Genomic DNA, 14,847 nt, shown 5'->3' with positions numbered 1-14,847 from the left:
TGTCAACGACACGCCGTGTTTCATCGTTACTACAGAATCCGGCGAGTCACAATGTTTAACGAGAGTGACGGGCGTTAGGGCCCCAGCTACAAATTTGTTGATTCATCCGCGACTTGTCAATGGTTGTCTGTGGGAATAGAGATAAAGCCGACAGTAGCCGAGGAAAACGGGAACCGCCACTGACAGCGCGGAGAGCTGTGCTTGTGATTTTTGGCTAATTTCTCTTGAAACACAAACCGGACGCAATGGCCGCCATCGCGGTCCCTTCTGAGCGTATTGATCCGGGACCAACCTTTGATGTGAAATATGAAAGGAGCCAAATAGCGTTCAAGAATGTCCGCTGTAACTGGAATGAGCAGATGTTGCAATATTGTTCCGCTGTGTTCAATAACAGACATTCTCCTGTTATTTTTCTCCCCCCCCCCCCCCCCCCCCCCCCCCGTCCCCCGCTTCCCTTCATTTCCCACCGACGGGCCCATCCTTCTCCCTCCCCCTTCTGTCCTTTCCGGGCCTCCCTCACTATACCTCCGCCTTACCTTACCCTCCATCATTTTCTCACCTTCCAGACTCCGTGCTCCGTGCCGTGGCTGTGCTGAGTGACTGAGCGGAGCCCTACAAGCCATGGAGGAGATGGACAGCAAACCCTACCAGCCGTTGTCGAAGGGGCGCCATGAAATGGAGATGTCCTACACCAGCTCGTCCGACGAGAGCGAGGACGGCCGCGCCCACCACCGCTCCTACACCTCGCGCGAAACCCTGCCCGACTACACGCACGAGCTGCGCCTCACCCTCGGATCGCACCGCGAAAGGCAGAGCAACTACAGCCAACCCCAGCCAGGTACTTCGCTCAGGGCTCGCTCAGGCTCGACAAATGTACACCGGCGGCTGCGCGGACGCCGTGCATGCACGCAAATGGTTTCTGGCACACATACGGTGGACACACACGTGCGCACACAAAGGCGCACACGCTGAGGTCTTTAAAAAGGGCCTATGTGAATTACCTATTACAGTCCACAATGAGCCAGAAGGACAGTCGGAGGCAGCCAATTACCTCTTCTCCACGGAGGTGATATTTCTCTCCCACAGCTAAACTAGGTCAACCCCAAACCTCTCTGGCCTCACCTGAGGTGGAACGCCACCCTTCATTACACGCACACTCACACATACAGACATGTGCGGACACACACACACACACACGTGGGCGCACGTTGACATAATACACACCGGGAAAAAATCCTCCCTGCCGGTGACAGGAGGAGAAATGGGCCAGCGCGAGCTGTGATGGATGGCCTTTATGCAGGTCATGTGTGGTGTTAAGAGAGAAGCCGCACCTCATCAGGACAACGCCGCCTGTGTAGCGTTCGTAGGGATCAATAGATGCTCTCCGACGCTGCCCCAACCTCCCGCCACTCTGCAGGAGCCTACCCGCCATGCTAACAAGCAACATTAGCCATTCACAACAGTTACAACTGCCGACAAGCAGGCTGCTCCGGGGAATTCGCGGTTTGAATGCCACCCTCTATGGATTTTGTCGTATTGTTCGCCAAGCGGCGACCCGTCGGTGGCCATTAGTCATCATCATGTCTTCCGCAGCACGGTGGTGTCAAAGAGCGCGTTTTTTTTTTTCATTTTACGGGCTTTCTGTTTCCATAACAAACAACATCCCCTGCCATCAGTGTCATATGGTAAGGTGCAAGAGACCCCCCAAAGCAGCCTTTGAAATGTCAATGGCAGCCGGTTGTGCGAAGCACATCTGTTCATCTTTTGGGCAACAGAGTTATATATAGCATACCCTACCTAAGTAACCAACTGTTAAGGGGGGACATTGCCTCCAGTGACGTGTTTAATGGATTACGGTGTTCCTGACAAAGATCAGCCAATTTGTTTCTCCTCTTATTCCCCACCCATGTTCTTCATATTTTCCATCATCTTTTAAACCGCCACATCTTGCCTTCTCCGCCCTTCCTATCGTCCTACCTTCTCTTCTCCCAGCTGTTCATGTTCCCTAATATCACACATTCCTCTCTGTCCATTTTACTCCCACAACCAAGGTCTCCTCCTATTGGAAAGATACAATTGATTAATGGATATATATATATATATATATATTTACGGGTAGATCAAAAGCTCCATGATCCTACATCAGTTCATAAGACAGTTAACCACAATAATTAGTTTTGTTTGCCTATTAATAAACTCTTAATTAATTAATTAACCATTAATTACATCCTTGCAGCTCTCTTTCTCTTTTTCTCTATCTTGCCTGTGTGTGTATATATACAGTATATATATATATGCAAGATATATATATATACTGTATATGAGAGAGAGGGAAATATCCTAACCCTAAAGGGCTATCTTTGCCAGTATCTGTCCACCCCGATACAACGTGACAATAAACCGCCCAACATCAACGATAATCACACACAAACAGGTTAAATCCATTAAAAAAACAAGCCGTCCCCACTTAACTTGTTCGGGAGAATTAGCAGCCACACTGTTGCTTGCAATGTGGTGGACACATGCAGCCACTTTAGTCTCCACCACATTAATTAGTTTAGCTGTGAGATTCTCGGCTGTGTGTCTGCCATGGCACGCTCTGTCGGGGTTTCCGCCATATTGCGTAACGTTATAGTAACATTACAGCTGTGACTGTAGCAGCGCAGCGTGTGTATAGTTTAACTCTTCAAGAGCCGTGAGGAGACACAAGCTAGGTTCCTGTGTCTTGCTAGTTAGCAAACCCGTGATGAAAGTGAATTGGTTAGCGGGTTAGCACCGAAGCTAGCTACAACTCAGGGGCACTTAAGGTGGACTGACCTTTAAAGGTGGACCGAGCTGATCCTTTGAGTTTTGCTCCGTTTTATTTTTTTATGTTTTTCAATATTTCTTTCTTACTAATAACTTCTAATAACTGTTTAATTAATACCACGGAGAAACAGTTAATTATTAACATCACTACTGCAAAGAACTATGCTCTGTATCAGGAAACACTATGTTGAATGTTAAAATGTCAGCAACAAAGTTATTGTTAGAACTGTAATGGTATTATTAAGCACTTATATTTGTACTCGGTATCGGCAAGTACTCAAATGTAACTTGTACTTAACACAATATCACACAAAATCAACTGTCAAATAAAGGACAAACCATTTGCCACACAGTTACGGGGGCCCCTGGGCCAGTCGCCCACTTTGCTCGTTGGTAATCACGTCTTGGTGAAGTTGTGGATATTAATAAGAATTTGGATGTTTGTCTTCCATTATACCCAGTGCTGTAGAACAGTGAAATCATGACCCAGACTGTTTTGGCAGATATTCTGACTTCATAGGGTGAAAGAAGTATTATAAGAAGTAAATATAATCACCTTTTTCTCTGAAGTGAGTCAGGAGCCGCTGACTGTAATGGCAGGAAATGGGAAGTTATTCAAAAAATGATTTCCCCTCTAATCATCTGCTAAAATATGTTCTTGTAATATAAATTTGTCTCAAAGGAAAACGGCTTTTCCGTTTGCAGCCAATCCATGTTCCTTGCTATGGGGAAATAGCCTATTTGCTCCTGAATTGCCCTCTTGCAGCCAATTTGAGCTAAGCAGTAGTGTGCAGTGGTGACCAATCTTGTGGCGGTTTAATTCCAGCAGAAACAGTGTGTGAGCTGGCCTTGACCCCATCAAACAGGCACAGCAGGACGCATCGCCGGTCAATGGAGTGGTCAACACAACTGTGACTCTCATTGAAACACTGCAGTTCGTGTTCAAAGGGCCCGACCTAACACACATATTAACTGCACTTAGTGAGCAGGAGAGGAAGTCTTTCTTCCAGAGTTCTCGCTGGACCCTCTATGATACCAGGCTGCTGGGAGTATCTGTATGGATTTCAATTTACGCCATGCTTTTAAAAAAAAATTCCATCAGTTCCATCACCTCCACTTATACATTCCGAACGGAAAACTGAGGTGGCGAGGAAGAAAATTTACTCAACTGCCTCTGCAGAAAAAAAAAAGGGAGAGCTCAATTGAATTGAATTGAATTGAAGTGTAACCAGAGGACTAACGCAGTATATCTGATGTTCTCAGATAACGGGTTGATGCTTGGGATTGCAGGGCGTTCTAATACCTGAAAGCATACGAGGCTCAATTTTTCCCTCAGCCTGAGTCAATATTAATAAGGTTTGATCTTTATCTGATCTCTTCACCCCACCAAGGAGAATATAGATGAGATCAGTGCTCTGTTTGAGCAGCAGTTCAATACATCCCAAGCTCGATAACACACATCAGGCAGCCCCGCACAGGATATACCTTCACTGCGAATGGTTAAGAAAATACAAGGTTGGCATTTTGATCCAGACTTCTGCTGCTGAACTTGTAATAAATGCTTGCTCAAATAACAGCCCGTCTCTCGACATAATTTGGGAGGCGTTCTGTGTTTGACTTGAAAATGCCTGCCTCTGATAAACACCTGGTCAGCTTAGTTGCTTTAGCAAATAAAAGCACATGCCGGCATTAGAGGCTTTTTTGAAAAGCTGTGTGGTCTCAATCTGCGTCATCTCTCCTTTTCCTCTAGAATTAGACTTCTGCAAGGTCGGGTCGATGAGGAGCCCGGACTACCACATCCACCAACAGCAGCAGCAGCAGCAGCAGCATCAGCAGCATCAGCACCAGGAGGACGAGGAGGAAGCGCTGTGCTCCGGGACGGCCGCTCACGCCCACAGCCGCTACTCCCTGGGCGTGGGCTCCGACGTGGACACGGAGCCCGAAGTGGACCCCTCTCCCGCTCACGGCCTGCAGCACATGTGGATGCGCGGCCTGAAGTCCGAGCAGAGCTCGTGCCTGACGAGCCGCGCCAACTCCGCCCTGTCCCTCACTGACACCGAGCATGACAGGAAGTCCGAGCCTGACAATGGTGAGTGCAGTGCGGTTATTCCACGAGGCCATCACTATGCAAATGCCCAGGGGAGACTTAAGCTTAGCAGATAATAAAGTGCACCTTTGATGATGAATTTTTGTGCATGAAAGTAGCACGCAGCATGTGCCGAGGTTTAGGCTGCTTGTGTATGACTGTATTTCGGTTGCATCCTTACAGTCTCGCCAAGTGATGCAACGCAAAATACAACATATGTAATATTGTCACTCTTTTCAAAGGTTTATGTTACAGCCTCGGGCAATAACATGACTGAAACGCCGTTTTTTTAACTAAAGCCAATGCTTAAGTACCTCTCCTTTTCAAAGCTCTTTGATGTGGCCAAAAACCGAAAATGTGCTATTGGTTATTTAGTCTCTGAAAGTAAGCTCGTATTGGAGGTTAACCTGGGGTCGACTGGGGATGGAGCCTGAGGAAAGTCCGGTGACGAATATCCACAGCCTATAGCTCAGAAAGGATTGAATATCCATCAGAAGCTGCAGCTGATTTTTTGGTTTAAAGCTTTGAGGAAGAGGAATAGTGGGGCGTCTACAGTACCTTAATGGCTGCCTGAGGGCGGCAGACAACCACCTCTGTGGGAGGACTATAGCCTGCAAGGAAGGAGAAGTTGAGAGGCGGGGGTGTAGACTTGGGGCCAACTAGAGAAAAGGCTGGGAGGGTGCCAGCTATCTGTCTTGCACTGCTGGGCCGGGCTTGGCTCCCCGCAGATGGAGAGTTAGTTAGAGGTGCACACAAACAAAGACAGAGCTCTCCAACCGATCCCCAAGGGCACTGTCTGTTTACGTGCAGCAAAAAAAAGAAGAAAGAAATAAAAGAAAAAGGTGGAACGTATTCAGTGACTGAGAAAAGGGAAGGGTGATGGAGAAAGACAGAGAGGGAGGCGAGAAAAAAGAGAATTAGAGAGGGGAAGAACAGGAGACGGGGAGAGCAAAAAATGCAAATGAGAGAATAGAAATGGTAATGTAATGGTATAATTAGAACGAGAATAAAAGGGAATGAGTGGTTGAGGGTGAAACAGGTGAAGGATAAGCTGGTTTCGAGTGAGTGCTGGACAAAGATGGTGGGTGAGGGAGAGAGGACTGAGACAGTGGGGGAGGAGAGGGATCAGCGAGCCGTGGGGAATCAGAGAGTTTAGGATGCGCTTGTTTGTGTTTGGGATGCACCCAGGGGTGCCGTTTAATGGCAGCCGAATTGGACACAGAGACGGCCTCGTGCAAAATCACAAGATGGAAGAGCAGAGAGCGAGAGAGTGGGAGCGCTTGCGGCATTACACAGTAATCAATTTGCGATGGCTGTGTGCATATGGACCAAAGTTATTACCATTTGAGATGAGGGACACCATCTTTATCCAGGGTCAGAGTGAAAGCCGCAAAGGGCTGGGGGGGTGGGGGGGCAGATGGGCATGCGGCAGAGGAAACAGAAGCAAATGAGGACGGATGAAGTCATGGAAGTGAGAGGAGAGGATTTAAATGTTCAAAGCATTTGGCTTTGCTGCTACAATGCACCAGGAAAGCCGGTTTTATGTGGATTTCATATGTCACATGAAGAGCTGCATGTCCCGTGGCTCTCCAAACCTTGACACAATCTCTCAAGAACATGTTCTTCCTTTCGCTCAAGCTTCAGCCCTCTCTCTTGTGTTTTCTCTTGCATCGGTATCTTTACTTGGCCACCTTTCTTTCCTTCTCCTCTCCACCACCAACGCCCCATTTGTACTCATCCTCTACCTGTCCATCTCCCCACTGACACGTGGCCAGGGGTGTCCATGCGTGGCATCCTCTAATAGGAAATGCATTATGGATGTCACATTTCTCTCCATCAGCACAACAAAGTCTCGCACGCCCCTCTGTTCCCAGTGATAATGAAAGTTAGAGACACTCGCAAAGAGATGTTGGCGTAAAAAGGGGCTGGAATCAAAAAGCTAACGTCCCTGCCAAAATGAAAGTGCATTTTAAGTCGGCCCGACCTTGCACTCGCTTTGTCTTCAGAGCTCGCCCCCTCCCAAACCCATTAATGATGTCAGCTTCAAACTGGCAGGAATCCTTTTGTTCCTGGTCTGATTGAAGCTGACAAGTCAATTTAGTCAGTGTGTGTGTTTGTGTTTGTGTTTGTGTGTGTGTGTGTGTGTGTGTGTGTGTGTGTGTGTGTGTGTGTGTGTGTGTGTGTGTGTGTATGTATGTGGATTTGAGTGTGAGAAAAATAGCGAGGGGGAGCGACAGATTAAGGAGTAAAGGAGTGAGAGATTCAGTCTGTGTGTGAGGCCACATTTATACAGATGTCTGTCTTTGGTCTCTTTCATGTGTGTGTGTGTGTTTATGTGGTGTGTGTGTGATGGCTTGTCGGGGTGGGTGGGTTGGTGGGTGCATGTCCAATTGTGACACTTCCCTTGGGGGAGGCTGTAGGCGTTCTCGAGCACCAGTCAGACCTGCTGACAAACTCAGGAAAACATCAACACCCCGAATTGACGACAGCACACCGTTAGAGCAGAGGAGATTGGCAGTAGAAAGACAAAGTGTGGTTCAGCTGGAGTTTACTGCTGACACACACGTATGCACACGCATACTCTAAATGGCCAGAAGTATGTGGACAATCGTTGGCATCATATTAGATTGAACTTACAAACTGTTGCCACAAAGTAGGTAGCACACTTTAATTTGATGTTAAAGCACTATAGGGTCTCTATATGATATTCAGAGCACTAATATAGGAGCAAACAACTATCTGCTATGTAAAGATATAGTGGAGTAATGTTTACCTGAGCTTTCAGTGCATGTAAGTGCATCTGAGCGTGCTCCACTGGCTAGCTCACGGCCGCTATATCACCTCTAGCTCTGTCAGCACTCGTAGTTTTGCACTGTTGGCGGCGTTAGCACCGTTAGCTGCGGGCCGCCGGCTAAGTCGTCACCATGTTTAGAGCCATTGAGAGGAATAGAAATGCTTCCAATCTCTTGGAATAGCACCTTCAAGATCTAAATGAGGCTCGGGGGCCTAGCCCAAATTTAAAAGAAGAAAACAACCTTAAACAAAAAGATCATGCGAATACTTTGGTTACATAGTGAATATATGTTTACACATGTAAACCGTTGCAATGCTAGATATTGAAGGAATAGTTTGACATTTTGAGAAATATAATTATTCACTTAATTAGATGAGAAGATCGATACCAGTCTCTCGTCTGTCCGTTACATTTTGAGCCACAGCTAGCAGGGAATTAGCTAATTAGCGTAAAGACTGGAGAAAGGGAGAAACTAGCTAGCCTCACTTGCTAGCCGTGTCTTGTTTGTTTAATCCATACAAGTGAAATGTTTAGGTGACGATTTATGGTTTTAGGGGAAGTTAAGATGTGTTAGAATTATCTCTTAACAACAAGAGATAGTTGTCTGGCAACCTTACCGTGACAACTAGACATCAGAAAGTCACTGCACATAATCTTTCTTACATTAGCCTAATTATGTGTACAAATTAAACGGACAAACTGTATTGTGCTAATTAGTGAGCTTTGGAGGTGTATATTTTTGGACCACGGAGAGATTCATGCCAGCTATGACACCTTCCAGTCTTCATGCTAAGCTAGGCTAACAGCCTCCTGGCTCTCACCACATAGCCTGTTTAGCATGTTGACATGAGAGTGCCGTTGATTAACTCTCACAAAGAAAGCAAATAAGCGTAACACTCAAAATGTCAAACTGTTCCTCCAATTGAAATTCTTCATTTACAATGGCATTGATTTAATTGTAAAATTGAGTGCTGAGATAAATGCTGAGAGCTAGGGAAGAGGAGGGCTGAGAGAGAGAGAGAGAGAGAGAGAGAGAGAGAGAGAGAGAGAGAGAGATTTTGGTGTCAGTCTTCTGAATAGCTGCCGTGTGGAATAATTTTTAAAAAACTACATTAGGTTTATTATCTGGGTTACAACACTTTCCTATAATGAGATGCTAATTAATTGGCCACTTTTTCATTAGTCTAATCAGTTGCAGATTTACTCTCGGCTTTTGTCTATCTTTTTGGCTTATCATTTTTCTCTCTCTCCACTTTCGGGTTTGACACATTGGCGTGTAGCAGACAGCCTCCTGGTTTTACACGACTGCACTTTTCATACATCGGTCTCTGAGCTGAAAGCGTTCTAAGGCAACTGCAAACACCAGTCCAATGAAAGGCTCTATCACTCATTATGGTAGATAACTTTCTGTGCTTAAAAGCAAATATCTGTGTAATTACCACGGCCTGAGTAAGCATTTGGCTCTGATTGGCCGCGGGGCGTCCATTCTTTTTTTTTTTTTAAACTTGACAACTCCCTTATAACTGTCTGATCACAGCGCTAAATTAATACACTAGAAAGGTTTGAGTGTTCCATTTCCACCAGTCACTGCAGATAATGGTTGGAGGAAAATGGGTTTTCAAATTGCCTCAAACATTTATAGTTCCCGAGTTAGCAATCAAGCCTTCCGAGAGTAGTAGTGCCACAAAAACATGGTTCTGTGTAAATATAATCCCCCTGCATCAAGACACGTTGGCCCACATCTATTGATCTGACCGGGCAGTGACACGGTCTACTGCTACACACAAACAAACACGACAAGATGTGATGGCATGAAACAGCACTGAAATACGACATAACAAATATAAAGAAATAAAGGCCTGCATTAGTATTCCGTTTTTTAATTGTTATTAGCGTTATTCTTTGTTCGGCAGGCTGATATGAATATTTCAAAGCGGGATGTTGCTAAATTAATATTACACTCGACGGAGACGAAGTCATTTGAACAGAAATTCGAGTCCCTTCCCTGTTAATCGCCATCGTGAATTTATTTACACTTGCCAGCTTGTGCCTCTTGAATTCAATCTGAGCACACTCATTTCTCAAGCAAATTTCCTTTCCAAATATTAATTCCTTTTGTTCATGTGCAAAAAAAACCATGCATTTTTCAACAGCGGAATTGTCCATGTTGGATGGCGAACCTGCCAACAACTCGCTAGGTTTTTAGCTTCTCGAAGTCTTAAGAGTTGCTAATTGAAAACATCTGGGATTTGGACTGTTGGTTGGATGAAAGAAGCGCTGCAATTTGAAGACATCACAAAAGCCTCTGGGGAACCATTTTTGTGAAAATATAAAGACTGAAATAAAAAATATACATAATTCAAAATGTACTGTATGTGCTATACAGGCTTCTTTTTTCTTTCCTCACTAATTGCCATTTCTTATATCATGCTTATCCAATGTATGAAGGATAAGCCAAGCGAATGTTCTCTGTCTTGAATGAGAGTGTGAACTCTGTACAGTAGATGCCTGCCAGGTCTATACCAACACTAAATGAGGCATATTGCCCCAAAATAGATTGCTGCCATTAGACCTTCAAATAAAGTCATTTAGAATATTTCTTTTTCCCAGTGTAGCTGTTGTCCTCAAAATAAGACAAGCATGAATGTTACCTTAAACATAAATGTTACATGCCGGCTATAAACCAAGTAGTTTGGGGGCCTGGGGGACCGCACAATGTCACAGAGGGCCCTCGTATCTTTTATAAACATGGCCCATTATTTTTTATAATGATGTGCCAAAGTTTCGCAGTCAAGTTTGGCCAAGCTGTGTCGAAGTAAGTGTTGCAGAAGGTTAGCAAGGGCGTCAAGACAAAGGGTTCGGAGCGTGGAGGGAAAAGCTGACCTTAAGGTTTAATGAGCAAGCATACGGCACGGAGAAAGACAAAGTGCGGGCGCAGAGAACACAGGGAGACAGACAGGCTCGCTGGCAAGTGAACACATTAGACGGGATCTAAGAGAGCCATCATCAGAAAGTCCTGGCGAGGTTTAGCCTTTCTACCGTTTCTAAGGGGAGACGCCCCCCAGGTCATTAGGGGTCTAAAAATGTAACTATAGACACCACTGTGAAACTTGCACAGTTGATTACTTGCATTGAGATCATTAATTTTTTTGAAATTTTCTGTGCAATGTGCTAATTAGCATTTATTCCAGAACAGAAATCTGAACATTGGATAAAGCCGTGGAGGTTCCGAATTCTTGTTTCATGACATCTTAGAGTCAAGGTTTTTTTACAGAAGGTAATTCTTGATATTTCTTTTTCTCACTCCGTAAGTCAGGAAATACTGTACACAGTTAAAATAAATTACATTTAGGAATATGTGTTGTATAAATCAGGCTATTAATGATGTAAAAAACCCAAAGAATTTCTGACTCAAGAGGATGAAGAAAAACTAATTTTGAGAAAAACTCTATACATTTTAAACTTACTACAGGGTTTGGAAAAAATCAACTAATAGATTCACTATGAAACTGTCAAACAGTTGATTACTGATATTAAGACATGTATTTTTTGTATTACAAGTTGTCTAAAATTGTATATTTAAATAAGCAGATGAGGCATTTTCTTATCAAATATGTGCTAATTTGCATACATTTCCAGAACAAAAATCTGAAAATTGGATAAAACTAGGTTTTAACATGCTTGTTTCATTTTCCTGACATATTAAAGTCCTAGGTATTTACTGAGGGAGTTTTGGATATCTCCATAAATCATAAAATACTGTCAACAGTCATAAAAAATAAATGTTTCTCCATGTTGTAGGAATAAAATATTCTACAAATCAGGCTATGAATGATATATGAAGAGACCCTTCAGAATATAGAGAGGAATGAAACTGGAACGTTTGGTATATTTAAGTAAGTAAGTAAGACATTTCTGGTTTAGAGTCTTAGAAATAACTCATTTTGAGAAAATAGCCTTTAAAGATATTTATTGTAAAATACCAAATATTTTGAACTCTAAAGGTGTAAAAGGATAAATGAAATAACTAATAGATATCACAATGAACTTCCCCAGTTGATTAGTTACAGTAGGACATTTCTTTTTTGTATTACAAGTTTCTGAAATGTCATGTTTTAATATGCAAATGAGGCAATATCTAGTGCTAACTTTTGGTGAATTTAGTGTGTCTGCAGAATTTAATTCTGCAGACACATATAGACAAAGTGTGAACATGTTGTATGTTTTCTTTCCACTCTGAAATCAGATGTGTTATGGAAGCAAAATAGCAAAAAAACAAAAGAAATGACCATTACATGAAAAACAGTGTTTTTGCCTGTATCCCTTTTGTTATAGCAAGCAGTCATTTGATATGTATTATAGCTACATTTGCAATACCATGTAGATAAAGTGATGGAGTCTGGTGAAACAGCAACAGGTGTTACACAGAATTAGATTTCAGATGGGAATCAGAATTTCCGGATTTCTCTTCTTCGTGATGCAATTCTGACATTTATTAGGCAATCTGGACTTTTAATTAGACGGTGAGGGAATCGCAAATGTTTCATGTGAGCCCCCCCTCCCTTATCCAAAAGTGTCCGATGAGCATTTAAGCGATGTGAATGAAATGGGCTTTATGTGTTTTTCCTCCCTCTGATGTTAGAGGACGTAAATCTCCTTTTGGCAGCGCTGCAGCCGCGGTAACCTCGGCGGAGTCAGGAAACTGCAACACCCTCCGCAACAGAGAAACCACACATATGGACATGCACAGACACAAAAGCTGCGTCCTATAGTGTCTCCTCCGACTTCCCTAGCGCGTGTTTATGTGTGCGTGCAAGCAGAGGTCTAAGTGGCAACACCAGGCAAACAGCCGCATACTCTAACTTCCCTCTTGCCTCCCCAAGGCCCAGGGGGTTTTGCAGGAATGGATTTGTCTATTAGCTCGTAAAGAACATTGCTCAGTGCCATATCGATCATCTGAGCTGTAACGTTTAGGGTCTTTAAGTTGTAGAGTTGATCTAGTGGTACACGGACTCCCCTGGCTATTTTACCAGAGTGAGAGATGATCAACTTAACCCTGGTGCCGCGGTTGGCCAGAGGAAAACGCTATAAACACGTCCGCTGGAGCCAGAAACCGTTTTTATTGAACCGCCCCCGTTCAGCCGTCCAGGAGAGGCTGAACGGGTGCCGTCAGGTGCCTCATTGTAGCACGCAGCGCAATCGTGTGGTTTTCCTCTCTTTTAATAGCGGCCTCATCACAGAGTTAGCCATGCATGCTGCTGTTCATGACAAGCTGTCAGAATGTTGGACCCCACCCTGTTGTCCTAATGATGGACCTTTACAGCTCACTGATCCAAAGGAAGACCTACTGGACTGGACTACTAGTTGGGGGTGTGGGGGTGAGGCATGTGTGTGTATGTGAGAGAGAGAGAGAGAAAGAGAGAGAAAGAGAGACAGAGACAGAATATGATGTATCTCACTCTGTCTCTCTGTGAATGCTAACATCCCTCCTTCCATCCTCATCTCGCTGCCATGGCAACAGTCATCAAATCAGAACATCAACCGTTGCTTTCATCTCACGTTGTCCACCGGCGGCCTACGGGCTCGTCTGTATACATAAACTGCGTGATGGAAACATCACAGATTCCGACCGCTACTTGCCATTTTAATAAGCGGCCAAATCCCGCGCAACTACACCATCACCTGCACAGCAGAGGAGGTGAGAGGCGAGCACAATTCTTTCTTTCCTTTTTTTAATAAACATTCGAATAAGCTGGCTTAAAATACTGTTTTTAGCTCCCAGCGCCGTTGGGAGTATTAAAATGAGAAGGAGGGCATGGTGAGTGGCACATGAATAAGCTCACAGCAGAAAGGAACAATAACCCTGAGAGTGTACCGAGAGATTAACGCAAATCAGAGTGTTCTGCACTGGGGGAGAGCGGCTGAGAGGGGGGGGGGAGGGACAGAAAGGTGCCTGTAGTGCATGGACACACACACACTCAGATGCCCCACACATGCTCCGGCATTCTTTGTGTGTGTGTTTGTGTGTGTGAAGGGGTCAGTGGGGATTATTATTTTGAAGTGGGGGGGATGCAGCCGTAACTCAGCTGGATTGACAAGGAAAAGGTTGGAGGAAATTACTTTTCTTTACTCTTTTTTTTTTCCAAAACATTTTGTTTACCTGAAGTGTCTGCAGTGCGGCCACAGAGGAAAGACACCAGCTTCTATGAAAGGGAAACCTAGAAAGCCTAATTGAACAATTCGAGGAAGAGAAAGAAAGGAAAAGAGAAGTAAGCAAATCCGGACCTTTTTCACGCTGCACAATAGCATCTGTGGTGGATGAATGGGACTTGTCGCGGAGCAGGCTTCTGCTGAGAAAATAGGGCTCTTCTGAATAGCGAACCCACAGGTTCATTGTTACTCTGATAATCATAATTGTCATCTGAGCCGACGTTGGGATTTGAATGCATTTGCCAAGAGCATGTCAGTGATAGTAATGGCAGCGTAGTGGTCTCCCCCCCCCCCCACAACCCCCAGCATTAACAGCCGCTGCCATTTTAGTTTAACTGCTCGCGGTAATAGCCGCTCCTCCGACGCAGCCGTGGCGATACTGCCAGGGATACTTCTGCCACGGCTGCGTCGGTGCCAGTGTTAAAGGCTGCCGCCTTCGCAGCTGCAGTGCCAGTAGTAAAGGCTGTTGTTACATGGCACGGTGCCCTGAGCCTGTCAGACCTCCGGGGTCTGTACACCACCTGTCATTATCAGCTCTCAGCCCTGGCAGCTACGGGCAGCTAATGGTCCACTGGGTCTCACCCAACAATCTGCTGACCGGTACGAGTGCCGCCGGTCGGAGACGGCTGGACACCTGCGTGAACACATAAACCCCCCCCCCCCCCCCCCCACACTTCATGTGTGCCCGTTGTTCGGTCGTGTACAGACTTCTGTAGAGCACAACCGCATCTAAAAAACATTACAAAAAAAGAACTTTTAAGTGAGGTATGGGTTAAAGCATAAGGCAAAATGTGGAGAAAAAAAAAAAAGGTGATGTATGAGCCTATTTCATTCATTCACTTTGCCCTGGGATGGACTTCCTTCTACTCACTCAGGCATTGTCTGTATGATTTATAGGATTGGATTGCAACCTTTGTCACAGGCAGCTTTTAATTGAAAAAGCCACAAC

At 44.8% G+C, this 14,847-nt stretch overlaps 1 protein-coding gene across 1 annotated transcript in view; it reads left to right on the top strand.

Moving 5' to 3' along the window:
- Positions 1–621: 621 nt before the first annotated feature.
- tenm1 (teneurin transmembrane protein 1) overlaps positions 622–14,847 on the top strand; it is a gene marked incomplete at both ends in the record, with an annotated part of 144,853 nt that continues 130,627 nt past the window's right edge. The window contains 2 exons of the mRNA XM_079167769.1: positions 622–838; positions 4,559–4,897. Of these exons, the coding sequence (XP_079023895.1) occupies positions 622–838; positions 4,559–4,897 (556 nt within the window). The remainder of the gene's footprint in view (positions 839–4,558; positions 4,898–14,847) is intronic.

The sequence above is a fragment of the Pholis gunnellus genome (assembly GCF_910591455.1).
Source record: "Pholis gunnellus genome assembly, chromosome: 10".
In the NCBI taxonomy this organism is placed as follows: Eukaryota; Metazoa; Chordata; class Actinopteri; order Perciformes; family Pholidae; genus Pholis; species Pholis gunnellus.
The sequence above is the reverse complement of the archived record's forward strand: the minus strand, read 5'-3'. Positions and strand labels throughout refer to the sequence as shown.